The sequence below is a fragment of the Caloenas nicobarica genome, chromosome 5 (genome assembly GCF_036013445.1).
Source record: "Caloenas nicobarica isolate bCalNic1 chromosome 5, bCalNic1.hap1, whole genome shotgun sequence".
Classification (NCBI taxonomy): Eukaryota; Metazoa; Chordata; class Aves; order Columbiformes; family Columbidae; genus Caloenas; species Caloenas nicobarica.
The window spans coordinates 54,243,686-54,259,914 of NC_088249.1; the positions used below are offsets into that span (position 1 = coordinate 54,243,686).

The 16,229-nt window shown below is 36.9% G+C and overlaps 1 protein-coding gene across 3 annotated transcripts in view; it reads left to right on the forward strand.

Moving 5' to 3' along the window:
* Positions 1-16,229, forward strand: part of PIK3C2A (phosphatidylinositol-4-phosphate 3-kinase catalytic subunit type 2 alpha) — a 52,429-nt gene that overhangs the window by 4,187 nt on the left and 32,013 nt on the right. For 2 of the 3 annotated variants that reach the window (XM_065635571.1, XM_065635573.1), the window contains exons 2-4: positions 7,280-8,454; positions 13,225-13,331; positions 14,904-15,061. In XM_065635571.1, coding sequence (XP_065491643.1) covers positions 7,345-8,454; positions 13,225-13,331; positions 14,904-15,061 — 1,375 coding nt within the window. In that variant the 5' untranslated portion in view covers positions 7,280-7,344. The remainder of the gene's footprint in view (positions 1-7,279; positions 8,455-13,224; positions 13,332-14,903; positions 15,062-16,229) is intronic. The other variant, XM_065635572.1, reaches the window with a different exon arrangement.

Consider the following 16,229-nt stretch of genomic DNA (forward strand, 5'->3'; position numbering starts at 1 on the left):
GATGCTGCATCATGAACTTCCTGTGTTATGCTGTCTTTTGAATGCTTTGTGACATTAGGAGAATGTTTGCAGGGCTTGCTTCAGGTGTGTAACTTAAGAAAATCTGGGTTTTTACAGTGGTCATCTATGCTGTAGAATGTTATAAAACTGTGGAAGGTGTTCGAGCATCTCTATTTGGGTAATTAAAGCAGATAGCACAAATGTTCCTGTCCTCTTTTCTCTCTCCTCCCCACCCTGTAGATACTTTCTGTATTTTTTATTGAATTTGCCATGTGGTTTAAAATGTCTGCCTTTTGCTTTGTACCACTGCTGTTTGGATTGATAGAAGTTCTGGTATAAATAGGTGCTCCAGGTAATTTGTGACACTCTACTGTGATCAGGCCTGCACTGTATGAATAACTAAAACTTTGCAATGTTGCTGCCTGGATAAAGCCCTGAGCACCCATGTCACCTTCTCATAGCTGACCCTGCTTTGAGCAGGTGGTGGAACTAGAGACCCCCTGAAGCCCCTTCCAGTCTTAATTGTTCTGTGAAAGTGGTATTTCAGAGTAAAATTATTTTGCAGATATATGTACTGCATATATACATATATATACTGCATATATATATATATATACACTGCGCAAATTATTCAGCTGGGGAATCAAAATATTTGGAGCAATGGCATTACTTATAAAAAAAATTTTTGAAAAAACCACCACCACCACCACCAAAAAACCCCACCTAAAATAGTAGCCAATAGTGATTCTGTGCGGAATATTTCATATTACCTGAGTGTTTTCAAGTACCCTTTGAATAGAGGGATTGGTGGAAGTGAGTGTGAATCGTAAGGGTGACATGGAGAAAAGCACAAATTTAGAGGTGGCTGAAAAGCAGAAGAACCAGTAAATAGTTTATAAAAGTAAACTTCTGAAACAGGAGGAGTAGATATGAAAGCATTATTCTGTAAGGAGAAACGTTGCAACAGAACTGAAATTCTTAGCCTTTGTTAAACAATGATGCTAATAGGCTTGGCTGTAAGGCATGGAAAAAACCAGAACAAAACCTTGGCCGAGTGTTTCAGAATGAAACAGCCTGGGATGCCATCAGTTTCATTAATTCTTTTTCTGGTATGTGCATCCAGAAAGTACTGGGCAGGGACAGAATTGCAGGTGTGCTGTTAGAGAGCTGAGGACAAAATAGGGAGGAATACAGAGATGAAAAGTTGGTGAGTAGTTCTACAGCTGATGAAAACTGTGTCAAGTTTCCTGTTGATTTGTGTCTTCAACTGATTGGCTTTAAGGACTTCTTGCCATAATTCAAGCATTTATAAAGATTATCCTGGTAATGCATCTGTGGTGTCCAATAATACGAGCTCACATTACTGCTTCTAGCTGTGGCACCCAGTGTTCTTGGTGGTGTCAGGTTGCTTGTTTTTTACGGAATTATCTTTAAGACCCCTGTATCTTCAACAGACTTAAATGAAATGGTGATTGTGTTTAAAATTTGATGGGAGGAGTGTAACAGCACAAATATGCTGAAGAAGCTTGCAAACATACTGTGCCAAACCTGCGTGTTGCCACATCCACTGGTGGAATGGCTTGCAGTGGCTAATGGTGCAAACCACTGGTTCAAGAAGGGGAAGAGGATTTTGTGGTAATGGAGAACACACAACCTGTAGGTGCCTATAGCTGCCTACACTGAGATTTGGGTGGAACATCATCAGGGATGCTTGCACCTTTTGTCTCTCTTGCAACACTGATCAAAATATCAAGTTTCTACAGTTACAAAGTATGCCATATCTAGTTACTAAGTATGACATATCTAGTAAGTCTTCTGCACAGTGTCAAGGATGAAAATGGATTTAAGTAGAAGAGTTCAGAAGTGGTTTTATAAACATCGAAAGAGCCAAGGCTGGGTTTTTCAAGGGATTTGTTGCCAATATTGAAAGGCCTTAAAGCCTTCCTGGGGACTTCCCGTTCTAGCACTATAAACACCCTATTCTTCCCAAGCTCTCAGGATCAGAGGTTTTATGATGAAATGGTACTTTTTAGATGTAAATGAATTTTCAAAGTACAGCTGCTTAGGTATTTACAAGCTGAATGATTTGAGCAAAACAGAAATGAGTACTGGTTCAGTTTGTGCCCAATTAAAATTGTACCTGTGTTTAAGATAGTGAAGTTGTCTTGGAAGATTCTGTAGATATGACCTGAAACAAAATGGATTCAATCTTTTGATTACCTGTATTAATCTCATCTGCAAGGGGACGTTTTCTAATTTTGCTAAAATGACTAGGTTAAGGAAGCTACTAAGTTCTTAGTGGAAAGACAGCATGATAAAACTAAATGCCTGAAACACTAGCCTTTCCAGACTACTTATGTACACATTATTGAAAAAAACCTTCTAATTTAAACTTAACAGTATTTTAGAAAATATTGGACTTACTCATAACCTGACTTCCAGAAGTATCTGTTCAGTTGTTTCTCAATTTCTAGCAATCTGGATGTATCTGGCAGAGAATGCTTTTGAACATCAAAGTTCTAATGTGTTTTTTCTTGCTAATGAGTTTTCCTGCTGTGGCAAACGTCTTGCTATGAATTCCTTTCCAGATAATTAGTACTCTCCATACTATATTACTGCTGTCTTATTGTGCTAAGTTTTCCTTGTTATCCCAGAAAACCGCTACTGTCTCTGATATGCAGTCAAGATTTGTTAATTCTTAAGTTAGCTATGGTTCAATGTTAGGCAAATTCCTCATATGTATATATATTTTTTTTAATTAGTGGCAAAATAACCACTGTTATTGTGAAAATTACACTTGTTCTGAGGAAGCTCTGGCTGCTGTATGTCAGGGCATTACTTTATGAGGAATGCAGGAAATGGCCTAACTTGTTATCATTGCTTCTGTATTTAGTGTTTTGACTCTAGGGAATTTATGTACTCTGATTAGTGATAACTATTAAGTATTTCTTAAGAATGAATTACCAAGTAATATGTTCTGTCCTTGTTTAGCACTAGAACAAATTTTAAATAGAATATTAAAAGCCTTGGGTTTTTTGGAAAGAAAATTGTCGTGCAGCTCATCTTAAGTAGAGAACAGTGTTAACATATACGTGAGCAGATGGTACAATTACCTCTGCTTAAGGTAACGGGATTTATCTCTAATAAAGTCATCCCTTGCTCATTAAGATAGGTAACTAATTTAGATTTTGGGAGTCTTTGTCCTGGTAGAGATGTCATGTCTTGTATTGATTCTCCTGAAGTTTCTTATCAAGCACCTATAAATTCCTCTTTCAAAAAAAAAACCTTCATGATTCAATTTTATGTATTAATATTTGCTAGATTAGTTCATTTTCCCCATTCGCTGTAGAGCCTTTGATCTGAAGGAGATGGTCAGACATCTTGCAGTTTCCAGGTTCTTTATATTAATAAAGTTTTGTTGCTGCATTTTTTTAAAAAGCATTTTACTGCTTTGAAATAACGAAGAGTGAGCAATACTCAAAATTACATAGCAATACACAGGTACTTGACTGAGCAAGTTAACTTTAGACTCTAAACACATTCATTCAAAATTGCCATCGAGGAAGTTTTGCTCTTAGGGCCACCCTGCTAGTTTGGAGCCAGAGAAGGTGTGCAGACCCATGTCTCATCTTATGTGACTGAATACGTAAAGAAAATATTGCTCAAAGTTAACTAAGTCACACCACAAGAGACAGATTACCTTTTGTCAAGGCTGTAGATAAATCGTGTGGTTGAGATTTTTAGGCAATATTGATGCTGCTAGGGCAGTGTAAGTATGGTGACTTTATACAAAGTACGAATGTGGCCATTTAATTTCAAATTTAGGGGAGAAATAGGTGGTGTAGGAAATTGTCTTATCACTTTCATATTTCTGTTATAATCTCTTCAGCTGCTTCAATTTTCCTTTTTTAAAGAAAATGAGAGAATTTAACCTGTTGTTTAAGTGTTTGGAAAGAGTTGTGTTCTTGAAGGTGAACAGATTGACAGTTGAAAACTGATTATTACTGTTACTTAAAATAGTGGTCAGCAGTTGAGATGCGAACAGTCCTGACTCTTTAAGGATTATTTCTGGGTCTTCCAATGACTTCCAGTTGTTGCAGACTTCTCATGGATTCCTATGGTGTGGTTAGTAGCGGCTCAGGTATCTGTTTTTCCAATTTCCGGGACTCTAAACATATCCTTCTGAGTGTTTGAGAGGAGTTCCAAATGGAATTTCCCCTTCTCTTTGTAGATGTTGGAGAAGTATAAATTCTGCTCGCTCTGTGCCCTTGAAAGTATATGGCTACAAAATCAGAAGTTTAAAGTGAAGCTGAACTTCTTATGTGAAATTACTGACACAGTGTAGTTAGCATTTAAAAGAAGGCCTACCTTTATTTTAATCATGCTTATACCTATGGAGCTTTTCTTCTGATGTTTTGTCATGTGAATTTACTGCTTAAAACTTGCATGCAGGGTGAAGTTTGGCTAAAACTATTGCAATTTTATCAGATTTTTTAAATCAGTTTTTAACTCCAAACTGTTTGAAAACTGCAGTCTGCTTATGAAGTTTTGACAGAAATTCATACACCGATTTGGTTTTGGAAGTTTCCCAAGGACAGGACTTGTATACAGTGATTGCATTAAGTGTACGTATGCTGATGAGAATGTCTTGCAAAAATAAAAGTAAAACTAAACTTTTCAGATAAACACTAATAATAATATTCTTCTGTCTTGAGTACTAGAAGCCAATGGATTTGTTAGTGCAAGTGTGCAATCATACACTGACAGAAATGTAGCACTGTAATGTGAAATTGTAAAATATGCAATTATTGAGCAATTGGGATTCTCTAGATGTTAAAAACAAATGTGCTGTAGTAGCTGTGCACCTTTTTTTTTTTGAGCGTGAAGGAATGCGGGTTTATCTGAAGTTGTGACTTTGTGGAACAGAGACTTCTTGTGAGTAGGAGACTGCTTGGCGGGTACGGAGATCAAAGCTGTCAATGTCAGCAGAAAAATAAGGCTTCCTGCTTCTTTAAGGAGCCAGAGTTGTTGTTATATATAGCTACCTTGAAGACTTCATAAGCCAAGGTGTTCTTGCATCTGAAAATTTGACATAGCAATTTTAACCAGCTGTAAGTTAATAGATTAAAGACTGCTTGGGTATCTGGGCAGTCCGAGCAATTGGTGTAAAGTATATTAGAGTTCTCATTAGGATATTAGTTGTGACTAGTAGGCTTAGACCATCTACAAAATATTCAGTGCATCTTTAGGAGAAGGCTTAGAATGACTGTCCTGCTAACAGGAGGGTAGTAAGTGACCGAATGGCACTGAAGGCCCACAGCTCTGCTGTAAATGGGACCAGAGACCTGCACTGTCTGTAAAGGAACACAGCAAAAAAGTTTGGAGATTTTTGGTTGTGCGGGTTTTGAGTGGTTTGGGTTTTGGTGTGTGTTTGTTTTGGTTTTTTGTTTGTTTTGTTGTTGGTTTTTGTTTTGTTTTTTAAATCCACACTCAGGTTCAACTCTCAGATGTGCAAATAGTTCATATGGCAGGTCTTACTTCTAATGGCCAACTCAGAACATTCTATGATTCTAGTTGTGGCTTCAATGAAGGTCAAACTGCAGCTGAATATATTGTATGGAAAAGGATCTGGTGTCTGCTTTTTTCTGTAGACTTCATCTGTTGAATATCATCTCATGGAATGGATACATACTAGTAACCTCCAAAGCTTCTCCTTAAGACTTTATTCCCTAGGACTTTAGTTGTGTGGTTTTCAGGGTTTTATAACTTTGTTAGTCTGTCACTGTTTCACTCTTTCTGAAAATGCCTCCTTTCATTTAAATCTTGTCTTGGCACCTGTAACATCAGTTCTGGTTTAATCTTGCTTTGTGGAGGTTTTCACCTGGTTTTATGTTTTTAAACTTAGCTGAAATGTGTCCAGCCTCTTACAAAGACGTCTGTCCTTCACAATATGAGCCACTGAAGTGAAGTGTGTGTAACAAAAGGTTGGTCAGAGTCTTAAAGAATGTAAAGAATCTGTTAGAAATCTATTAAGAATCTTGCTGTTTGTGGCAAGTCCACAGAAGTACAGTCAGTTTAAAGGCACATATATCTGGTCTGGTTCAAGGTGGGGGGGAAACACCACCTAATGGGTGTGAATTGCAAAGGAACATAAAGACAGACTTTCGAGTTATCTAGATTATTTGCTGCAGAGTACTCTTTTAGTTTGTAGATTGTTGCATGACTTAAACCTGTAGTGTAAAATTCTCATCTAGTTCAGTGAAACTGTGTTTTAATGAAGATTGCTGTTTATGTAGCACTCCTAGCAGAAACTCATTATTCATGATTTTTATCTTGCTACTTGATATGCATACGAGCTGTTGCTAGAAGACATCTTATCTCCTGGACTCAACTCTATCCTGTGTGTAAAAGCTCTAGAATAAAGTAGAAATAATATTGAAAAATTACATAGTTCTTGGGGTAATCTCTTGTAAGATTATTTTAATAAAGAGACAGAGATATTGTGACATATATGTATAATAGTGCTGAGCGTAAGATTGGAATTGGAGAAATGCAAGATGTCCTTTTCTTGGTGGTGGCCTTAAGCAAAAGTGACCTTTCAGAGTTTCTTCCCTTACCTAGTAGTGAATGACACTTCCTTTAAGGGGCTATTAAAGGGATTACTTAATGAGCAGCTGTACTTAAATAGCTTATTTTGCTTGTCCAAGAAACAGCATTTCATAAGCACTATTTCTCTTGTTAAGAGGGTAAAGTACCATGATATTTCCGAAAGGGAGGTCCGTCAGCATCATTATGACCATCATAATCATGGTACAGCAGTTTGATACCTCTATTGTTTTCGTAATATATTGAAGTAAACTGGAAGTCCTCTCATTAATGTGCTTTATCTATGCTAGATATTTGTATAGTCTTTAGAATTATTTCTACTTCTGAGATTGAACCTGGCTAAGTGTGCGGAATTGCTCGAATCTGAAAATGGTTAGGTACCTGAATGTAGCTTTTCTGTGTCTCAGGTTTAGTGGTGCAAAAAGAAACCAGGTACTTACTCTACCTAGTGGTAGGTACTAGTAAGACAAATAAGTGGGTGGATTCTCTTCTTAAATTTTACCCTCCCTCGCCCCCCCCCCCCCCTCTACCTCCCCAAAAAATGTTCTCTTTAATATTTTATGTCCTGGGCTTCTGCAGGACATGTTCAACTTTGTCAGGTGTGATGTATGACTTAGTAGTTCTTTATGTAATGTTTCTTTTATGTGTTTCTAATGTTTCATTTCCTTTTCAGAGCTGCTAAATCTGTTCCAAAGCCAAGGATAGACAACCAGTAGAAGGGAAGTGTTACTTCTTTAAATGGACATCTGTTCTTGCAGTATGGCCCAGATATCCAGTAGCAATGGATTTAAACAGCACTCATCACCTTCTTTGGCGGCTGCAAGGTCAAAAGATGTGGACAAAGAGGAGGCGTTGCAGATGGAAGCTGAAGCATTAGCTAAGATGCAGAAGGAAAGAGGTGTTGCTGGGAATAAACAAACTTTCCATTCTTTTAGCAGCACCAGACAAAAAACACAGGCTCACAATAAGCAGGACCATGATCTAATGGTGTTTCCAGAGTCTGACGCCAAGAGCATGGAAGATAAACTAAGTACCATTGACATAGAGAAGCTTACTCATGCTGAACTAGAAAAACTGCTGCTGGATGACAGTTTTGAATCTAGTAAAGTATCTACGTTACCAGTAAATCCTATTTTGAGCCCATCTGTGTCTTCGCAATTTTATCTTGGGCCTACAGGTCAGAGAAGACAGTGGACGCCTGGAACACCAGCACCTGTGACATGCACTTTACCTCCTATTTACCCCTCAGCTTCTTACACAAAACAGACTGGTGTGTTTCAGAATGGATTCCATCCAACTATGTCCTCCTATCACTCTAGAGAACCTATTTATCTTGGTCTTCCAAGGCAGGCGCAATACATTTCATACCCATTGGCAGCTACTACACCTTTCCATCCACAAGGAAGCCTACCCATATATCCTCCAGTACTTACTCCGGAAATGGCAAAAGTATTTGACAAAATTGCAAGCACCTCAGAATTTCTGAAAAATGGGAAGTCAAGCACAGACTTGGAAATGACTGCTGTAAAGTCTGCAGTTTCTAACCTACCAGCCTCAGAAAGCTGCAGAGATGTTAGTAAATTTGATTGGTTAGATTTGGATCCCCTAAGTAAACCCAAAGTGGATAGTGTGGAGACTTTAAATAAGGCAGAGATTGATGCAGAGAGGGCTTCAAGTATGACTGCGGAAGATCCGTGGGATGCTGTGCTGTTAGAAGAAAAGTTGTTAGTAACTTGTCATCTGGAAAGAAAACTTAATGGGAAATCTTCTGGAGCAACAGTTACAAGGAGCCAGTCCTTAAACATGCGAACAACTCAACTTGCAAAGTTACAGGGCCAAACATCACAGGTATGTAAATCAGCAATCTCATCTGGTTAATTATGCCCCCACAAATGCATCCTGCCCTTTTCCAAGTCCAGTAAATGACGGTAGATTATTTAACTTTTCCTGTCTTTTTTAGTTCTTTCCGTGGTAATTCCATCATAAAACAAGACACTGTGTTAAAATACTGGTCACCTCACTAGAAAGTGAATATGAATACTTCTGGGTTTTGTTTTTCTTTTTTTTTTTTTTTTTTTTGATAGAGTACAAAGGCTGAAGAAGTCTTAGAGTCAAAGTCACCCCTGGAAAGGATGATAATGGCAGGAACAATCGTAATTGTAGAAACTGGGTAGAGGCAGGGAGTAAAAGATTTGTTTGGCTTGGAGACTTTGGATTGCAGCTGTTTTGAATCTTATATGTTATCTTTCTAGGTGTTTTTAATAGACATGGAACATGCTATGAAAAACAACTTATCAGTCAAGGATATTTTCCAAATCGCTCCTTAATTCTTCCCTCCCCAAACTGGGGGAGTTTTTTTCTCAGAAAAAGAAAGATTTACTAGATTTTACTTAAAGGGCTGTCTAAATTTCCATTGAAGTGAAATTTTTGGGCCCTCATTTGAAGGATTTCCTGTTTTTCTGGGCTAGTTGTCAGTATTTTGGCAAATGTTTAATAGAAAACCTGTGGAGAAAGACCAAAAAAAACCTAAACTCAAAAAACCTCTTTACCTCTCTTTTTAAGGGATTGCATTTTTAACATTACATGTGTGAAGATCTTGGGTCTAACCTAATTTTTTCTTTTCCACTCACTGTTGAGCAGTGATATCTGAGCTCAGCTATTTCCTAGTATTTGGAGAGACATGTAAACTTGGGCTCTATAGCAGTTTGCTTCTTCAGTTTGTCATGCTTTCTGGTGATGTGTTTGTTGGTTTTCCAGTGATGTTTGGTTGATTGTAATGTAACTGTTGACTGGAATAGCTAGACTATATTGAATCGGTGCTTTTGAAGCTTGTCTGTAGAAAGTAATATTTGACAGTTGCTGAATGAAATTTGTTTTTATAAATTCCAGGGTTTTTTAAAGAATGCAGGATTTAAGAGTCTTTCCTGTTCAAGTCCGATTCCATGCTATTTGCAGATCACTTGTTAACTGATTCATATAATACTCAAGCTCTGCCTTCACATGTGGTCTTTTCCTCCTGCTTTTGAGTTCAAAACTGTTCCAGATGCTCACTGTCCTCAACAGTCATCTGACTTTCATCAGAAATGCATTCATATTAGTAACTAGCTCTTAGCAAATGTTCTTCTTAACAGGATGGAACAGCAGGTATTTAAGATAAAGAACCATTTTGATGTTTACTTCAACAAGCTGTAAGAAACAGTGGCTTTGTGGCAGCTTTTGTGCAGGCTCTGTGTGATGGTTTCCATTTCCTGTCACTTTTTTATTTGAGGACGGCTTTTTAGAATTTTAGTTCTCCATGTGAGAGGACAGTGTACCATGTGCCTTCTACAGTGACATGAATTAAACCCTCTTTACAGGTAGGGGCATCTTCCTTGATATGTTCTTATTGCATTTGTTTTATTCACAATGACATCACAATAGCACATATCCTGTAGTCAATTAATATATCTCATTTTCTTAAGCTACCATTTCTTTAAAACAAATTTTTAGTTTACAGCAGACTCCTGCAGTCAATGTCCAATGGAAGGTTTGACATTTACTTTCTACTTGTGTTCCTCCACTCTGTGGTTAACTGGGCTTGGCATAATTCTCCAGTTCTAGTCTTTATAATAAAGTTAGCTGATGATACAAGACTGTAAATTATCAGCAGAGGTGTTTCTGCTGCTCGTGCTGAGTTATTAACAAAGATAATAGATCTAAAGATGAGTCTCTCAAACGGATATCTTTTGATCATAACCCGTGGCTTTTGCTTTATCTTGTGCCCATCCTGTGCTGCTACTTTATTTTCTAGTGTAAATAATTTTCCATCTGGTATAGTAGGAAGCTGAGTTCTTTAGCCTCTATTTTTGGAAGTTCTCTTGTATTTTATCCCGTTTACCTCCAGCTATATATTTCCTTGAAAGTATATTCTCAAGTCTTGCATCCTAACTAGTCTGGATCATTTTTTTTACCCTGAATAACTCATAGTCTCACTGCCCCTTTAAACAAAACTGTTAGTTAAAATTTATAGTAATATATTTTGATTCTATCATGTTATATTTAATCCTTCAAATCAACAGGTTGCTTTGAGTTTTGCTTCATGTTTGATGAAGTATCTATATATTCATTATTTTCCTTTAAATACTTCAGTGTTAGTCATTCTCCTTTCTGAAAGCAGAGGCAAAAATCATCATTTTGTCCTGTTCTAGGTGTTGTTGTCTTTACCTTTCCTTTCCCAGAACTGAAGAGTTTTGTGGTTTTATATACACAGGGGATTTAATTTAGCTCGACTTCTGTTAATCCACTGGGTTTGGTATTTGTTTTTTATTGTTAAGAGTAATTGTATCTGCAGACAACTTCTATTTTTGCAGATTGTACTGCTATGAACTATTTATCTATTTTGGCCTGAAGCCCTTTCTTACAAGTTCTTTCCTGTTTGGCTGATAGCCCTGGCTCCTCCTAGATTTGTTTATCTGGAAGTAATGCTACTTGTTGCTCAAAACCCTAATCATCTGAATCCAGTGGATTTTAAAGAGATTTCTCAGTTTATCAAAGCTTGTCCTCCTGAATTATCTTCCAGAAAGTGATACAAAATAGTATTGAAATTCAACTAAAAAAGCAAGGAGGTATTTGATATTCTTCATTATCCACCAGGAGGTAATTTCCAACTATGCATATTTGAATTAATTTTAGGCTTTTCTTCATAGCCAAATGCACCCCTGAGGTCGACTATGGGGGAGTGTGGTGTGGGGGTTTTTGGTGTTGTTTTGTTTCCTTTGCTCATTACATTGGAATTTGTTTACCCCATGTGTAGAAATGCCTTGCAGTTTCCTAAATTTAGGGAATTTCATAGCAGAATAACGTGCAAATTTTGCTGTAAATAATTCAAGTGTCATATAGCATGAAGTGGCAATGTTGTATCACTAGTGTGACTTTAAGTAATCCCCTTGTGTATTGCTTTTATACCTTGGTTAGAGTTGCAAAGTGCTTTGAGTACTTATTTGTAGTATTTTTTAAAGTGTTCTTACATAGAGAAAACTTAACATTTGTATAGCCAGCTTCTTGATTTGAAGTTACTGAGTTTTGTGTTGAGTGCTGGCCATCAGTTACTTGAATCTTTAGCAAAGTTGTTTACCTTTCACTTGGTATGTTTACTTCCTATTTCCTTGTATGATTTTTTGTTATTGTATAATTAGTTAAAGAATGCATGTACTAGATACAATTGCACAGGTTTGTCAGCAGGTCTCATGCAGTTTCCCAGAAGTATTTTTCTACAACAGAACTTCTCTGAGATGTTAGAACAGAAGAACCTTTTTAAATTTAACGTATGATACATATTCCTGAATCTCCTTCCAGGTTTTGTGGCTTTACAGCTTCCTGCTCTAATTGCTTCCCACGGTTTGGGGTAGAATTGATCCTTTTGAAATGATTGGTGTTCATGAAACCGGTGCTTTAGCTGAAATAACTACATTTAAATGCAATTCCAGTGGCATTGATGGGTTGTGTATATTATCCCTCGTGAGCTTATGCTGTGCTGCTTAAACAAATTGATTTGAGCAAAAAGAAGTTCTAAAAGGAAATGACCTGACAGTCCCTAGCTCTGCATGTTACAGATTTCACCCCTTTTCTGAAAAAGTCTAATTTTGACTATATTGTCTGATATGCTGTATTGAAATTAGATGCCCAACTTTTTCAGCTAATAACAACCCAAATACTACTTAAGTAGTTATTCACTATTTCAAGTATGAATAAATTGTGGTGATTTTCAGAAACACTGTAGTGCAGTCTGTTTTTCTCTTTTCCTGGACTTCCATGTGGATTAAAGGTTTCTATAAGCATTGTAGAAGCTCTGGATGTCGAACGTGACTGGTCAGAAGGCTTTATCCTTTGTGTGCAATGACCCTGGGTTGGACATGAGCAAACTCTTAAAGATCAGTTTATTCCAGTTAGGAATTGATCCAGAAACCAGTATGTATTAAAAACTGCTGCAGTTTTGTTTGTGATTTTTTTTTTTTAAGTTTATTAGATTTTGTTCTTTGAAACTGCAGTTCTTTTAGCAACTTTTTTTTAATTGAGTACTTCAAAAATTGTGGTTTACATTTTTGGCAGCTGGTGGGTGTATATGGCATAAGGGATGAAAACAGCAGTAATTTGATGCCACGAGGTTAGTTCTGAGTTTAGTGTTCTGAATGCTATTTCCTTCCAATGTACAATTTATCTTTTCCTGCTTTGTAGGAAAAGGTAGTGATGGGCAGAACTGATGGGGAATGGTTCTTTTGGGGACTATACTGAAGGCTGAGCTGCAGAAGTGGTGGGAAAAGTATTTATCTGTCGTCTTCCTCTGGTTCAGCAAAATCTTGCCAAATTCTAATGCAACAGGTCACTGAGAACTCAGGAACTGTTATACTTGCAACTTAATCTTAACTGATCACGATGCTGTCGAATTACCTTCCGTAAAGGAATCACTGCTCTGGTAAATCTTAACTTTTTAATTCGGTAATGATAAACATTTTTTTCTCCTTATAGAAGTAGATGTAAAACTAAAAGTAACCCCTCAGACTCCTGAAAACCTGTCATCTACACGTGGCTTTGGCCACAGGAATATGTTTGCAGCTATTTAAATACTGTATTATCTTTGAGTTGCAGAAAGACAATGGGACCACTGGCATGCTGACAGAAAACGTGCTTCTCCAAGAAATTGAAGGGCAGAATCAAGAACTGTCAGCTTTTTCTCAAGCAGTTACGAAGTAAGAAATTACTGAACACACATTAGCTTTCAGGAGGAAAAAAAAAAGCTAAATAACTCATTTTCAGTTAGGTTGATAGAGCCGTTTTTTTGCTCAAGGGGATGGATTTCAGTATGTATCCTTTTCCCTTATCCCTGTTTTTTCCTGGTTTTGTCGTCGTCTTTTTTTTTTCCCAAGAATGCAACGGAATTGCTAAGGTGTTCAGTATGAAATTTTTTGAATTATCATATCTCCTCTTTATTCTTCTGATCCTGCGACTTTCCTCTCACTTTTTTCCTTGTTTTTATAGAACTTTTTTATCCTCAGACAATTTTTCTGTATTTCCATATATCTGTATCTCTTCCTTCTATATTTTTAAAATGCAATTTCTTTTGAACGAATTTGAAGCCTCTTTTTCTTAGTTGATGCACCTCACTAAATCCTGTCGCTCAGTGGCTTTCTAACATTGAAATGGTCTTATTGTTACTGCTTCCAAAACTGGAATTCTGTAACAAATAAAACATTCAAACTTATTCATGGTTTGATCAGGTGATGAAGTTCCTTAAAGTTCATACCAAAGAAGATGGGACTTGATAACCCGGAATACTCCTCCTATTTTTTTTTTTTTTGCTTACTGCCATAATTTAATGAGATAGTATGGTGGTTTGGGGTTTTTTTCTTGCTTCCTATAGAAGACAAACTAAGAGTTCTTGCCTTTTTTCTTCTCAAGATCAATCTCCAATAACTAATGTGGAAAATAAAGATCTTTGAATCTGAAGGATAACAGCTACTTTTTAAAACAGGAATGTTTATGAAATCAAAAGGAAACTCCATAAAACCAGTGAGAAGTCATATACCCTTTTGGGTTTGTTTTGTTTTTTCTCTCATGCTGTTTTCAGAAATTGAGATAATGAAATAGATGACTATTATTGAAGAGTTCTGTTCTTAATCTCCTATAATACTGCTTTAATGATGGCAGACAGTTGTTAAATTATTTTACCTACATTAAACAGCAGAAAATGAAAAGCAGCTATCAAAGTACTGTCTGTTCATTACTAGGTGAATGTTTTATTGTTTGTGTCCTAAAGAAAAGCCTGTTAATTTAGGCCTCTTTCTCAACTTCCACAGCTTGGAATAACTACCTTCTGCATAGTGTCTAAGTTCAGATTATACTTCCAAAAGTTAAAACATGTGAAGAGTTCTGTGGTGTTTTATACATAAAATAAATTACCCTTTTTAAAACTTATTTTTAGCAAATGCCATGGATTAGCTTTTTAAAAACTGGTTTAGAGCTTATCTTCGACAGAAGCTAGGTATGTCCTGTAAGCATTGACCTATTAAGTATTTTAAGCTATGTGGAAAACCTGCCTAATTATAAGCTAGAGTTTTTTTCCCCCCCTCTAACTGCTACTTGTATAATTATTGTTGGCAATGTTCTGTTGAGAGTACAGAAATTAACTGGTGTTTTGCACATACAGTTTAGGTAAAGAGCAAAAGGTAGTCTTTACTGTTCTGGTTTGTGGTTATTACCATATTTTGCTTTAGTCTTAGACTTACCCATTGCAATGTTTCATAAACCTTCTCTACTTACAGATTGAGGACCAAGTTTCCTTACACTAATCAGCAGACAAATCCAGGCTTTGTGCTGAGTCCAGTCATGCTGCAAAGAAATATAAGTGGGGAGAGTGCCAGTATCAAGGTTTCTATAGAAATCGAAGAATTCCAGCAGCCAGTAACTTTTACATGTGATGGTATGTTTCTGCTTTTTAAATTGGAGCTTGCTTGTAAGACTTGCAATGGTGGGTTAAGACTGTACACTCAGTCTAGGCCAAAGGCTTTCAGTTTTTGTAATCCTTAGGTGTCAGGTATGTGGATTGCTTGTGGGGAATGTGGAAAAGTAACTGAAGAAAGAACCTAATTCTGGGTCAGTGCCTCCATCAGAAAATATTTAGAAGCTGACAAAGTGAAACATTTTTTTTAAAAAAGAAAAGCCAAGCAAACCAGAAGCACTATTTGATCCATGGCTGAGAATGTTAAAACAGTTTTTCAAGATTTCGACCTACTTTGTGGTAGTTTAGAGAACGATGACGCCAGGACTGAGATTCTTAACTTTTAATTTTTTTATTTCAACAGTATTAACGTGTTTAAATAAACTCTTGCAGGCTATCTAAAATTCAGACAATTTGCTTTTAAGAATAAACACTGAAATCATTTATTACTTGACTTCAATATATGCTTATGAACACAAACACTAAAAAAATACTGTTGCAGTGTGCCACAACTATCTGGCCCAGTTTTGTGGGTAACCAGGAGTATTAGCTTGGGGTGGAACCACTAGGTTTGCCCTGTTCTTGCACATAAATTCATATTCTACATGCAGGCAAGACTGCACAGCATGTTTGTGTTCAAGGCCGTAACTCTGATGTCAACTTCTGGCAGTTCTTTGTGATAAATTAACTGATAAGAAGTTGCCTCAGGAGCAACTTAATTTTTAGCCTTTATACTGCTGTAGTCTCTTGGCCCCTGTGAAGGTTCCCATTCCCAGACTGTGTCACCTGATAGTGGGTCTGTGCTGTGGTGTGTTCTTATCATTTGGGTCTCTCTGTAACAGTGTAGATGCTTCACAGTGAGTTGTTCTCAAAAGAGACGAAGTTGCTCTATTACTCACTTAAACTAGCTGCACTATTGGAAAATACTCTCAATGAATAAGTGTTTTCATTATTGATTTGCTGTGCCTTATAATTATTCTGCTGTGATTTAATAGTCTTTTGTTAAGAAACTAGATGGACTGTAAGTGTAGCCTAGGGTTTCTGCTCTTCATACTTAAGATTACACTTTACTAATGCTACAGGCTTAATCCTTTCCTACAAAAGGCTTTTGTGCCATAACCAAAATGCTATGACTTCAGCTCTTTATTTC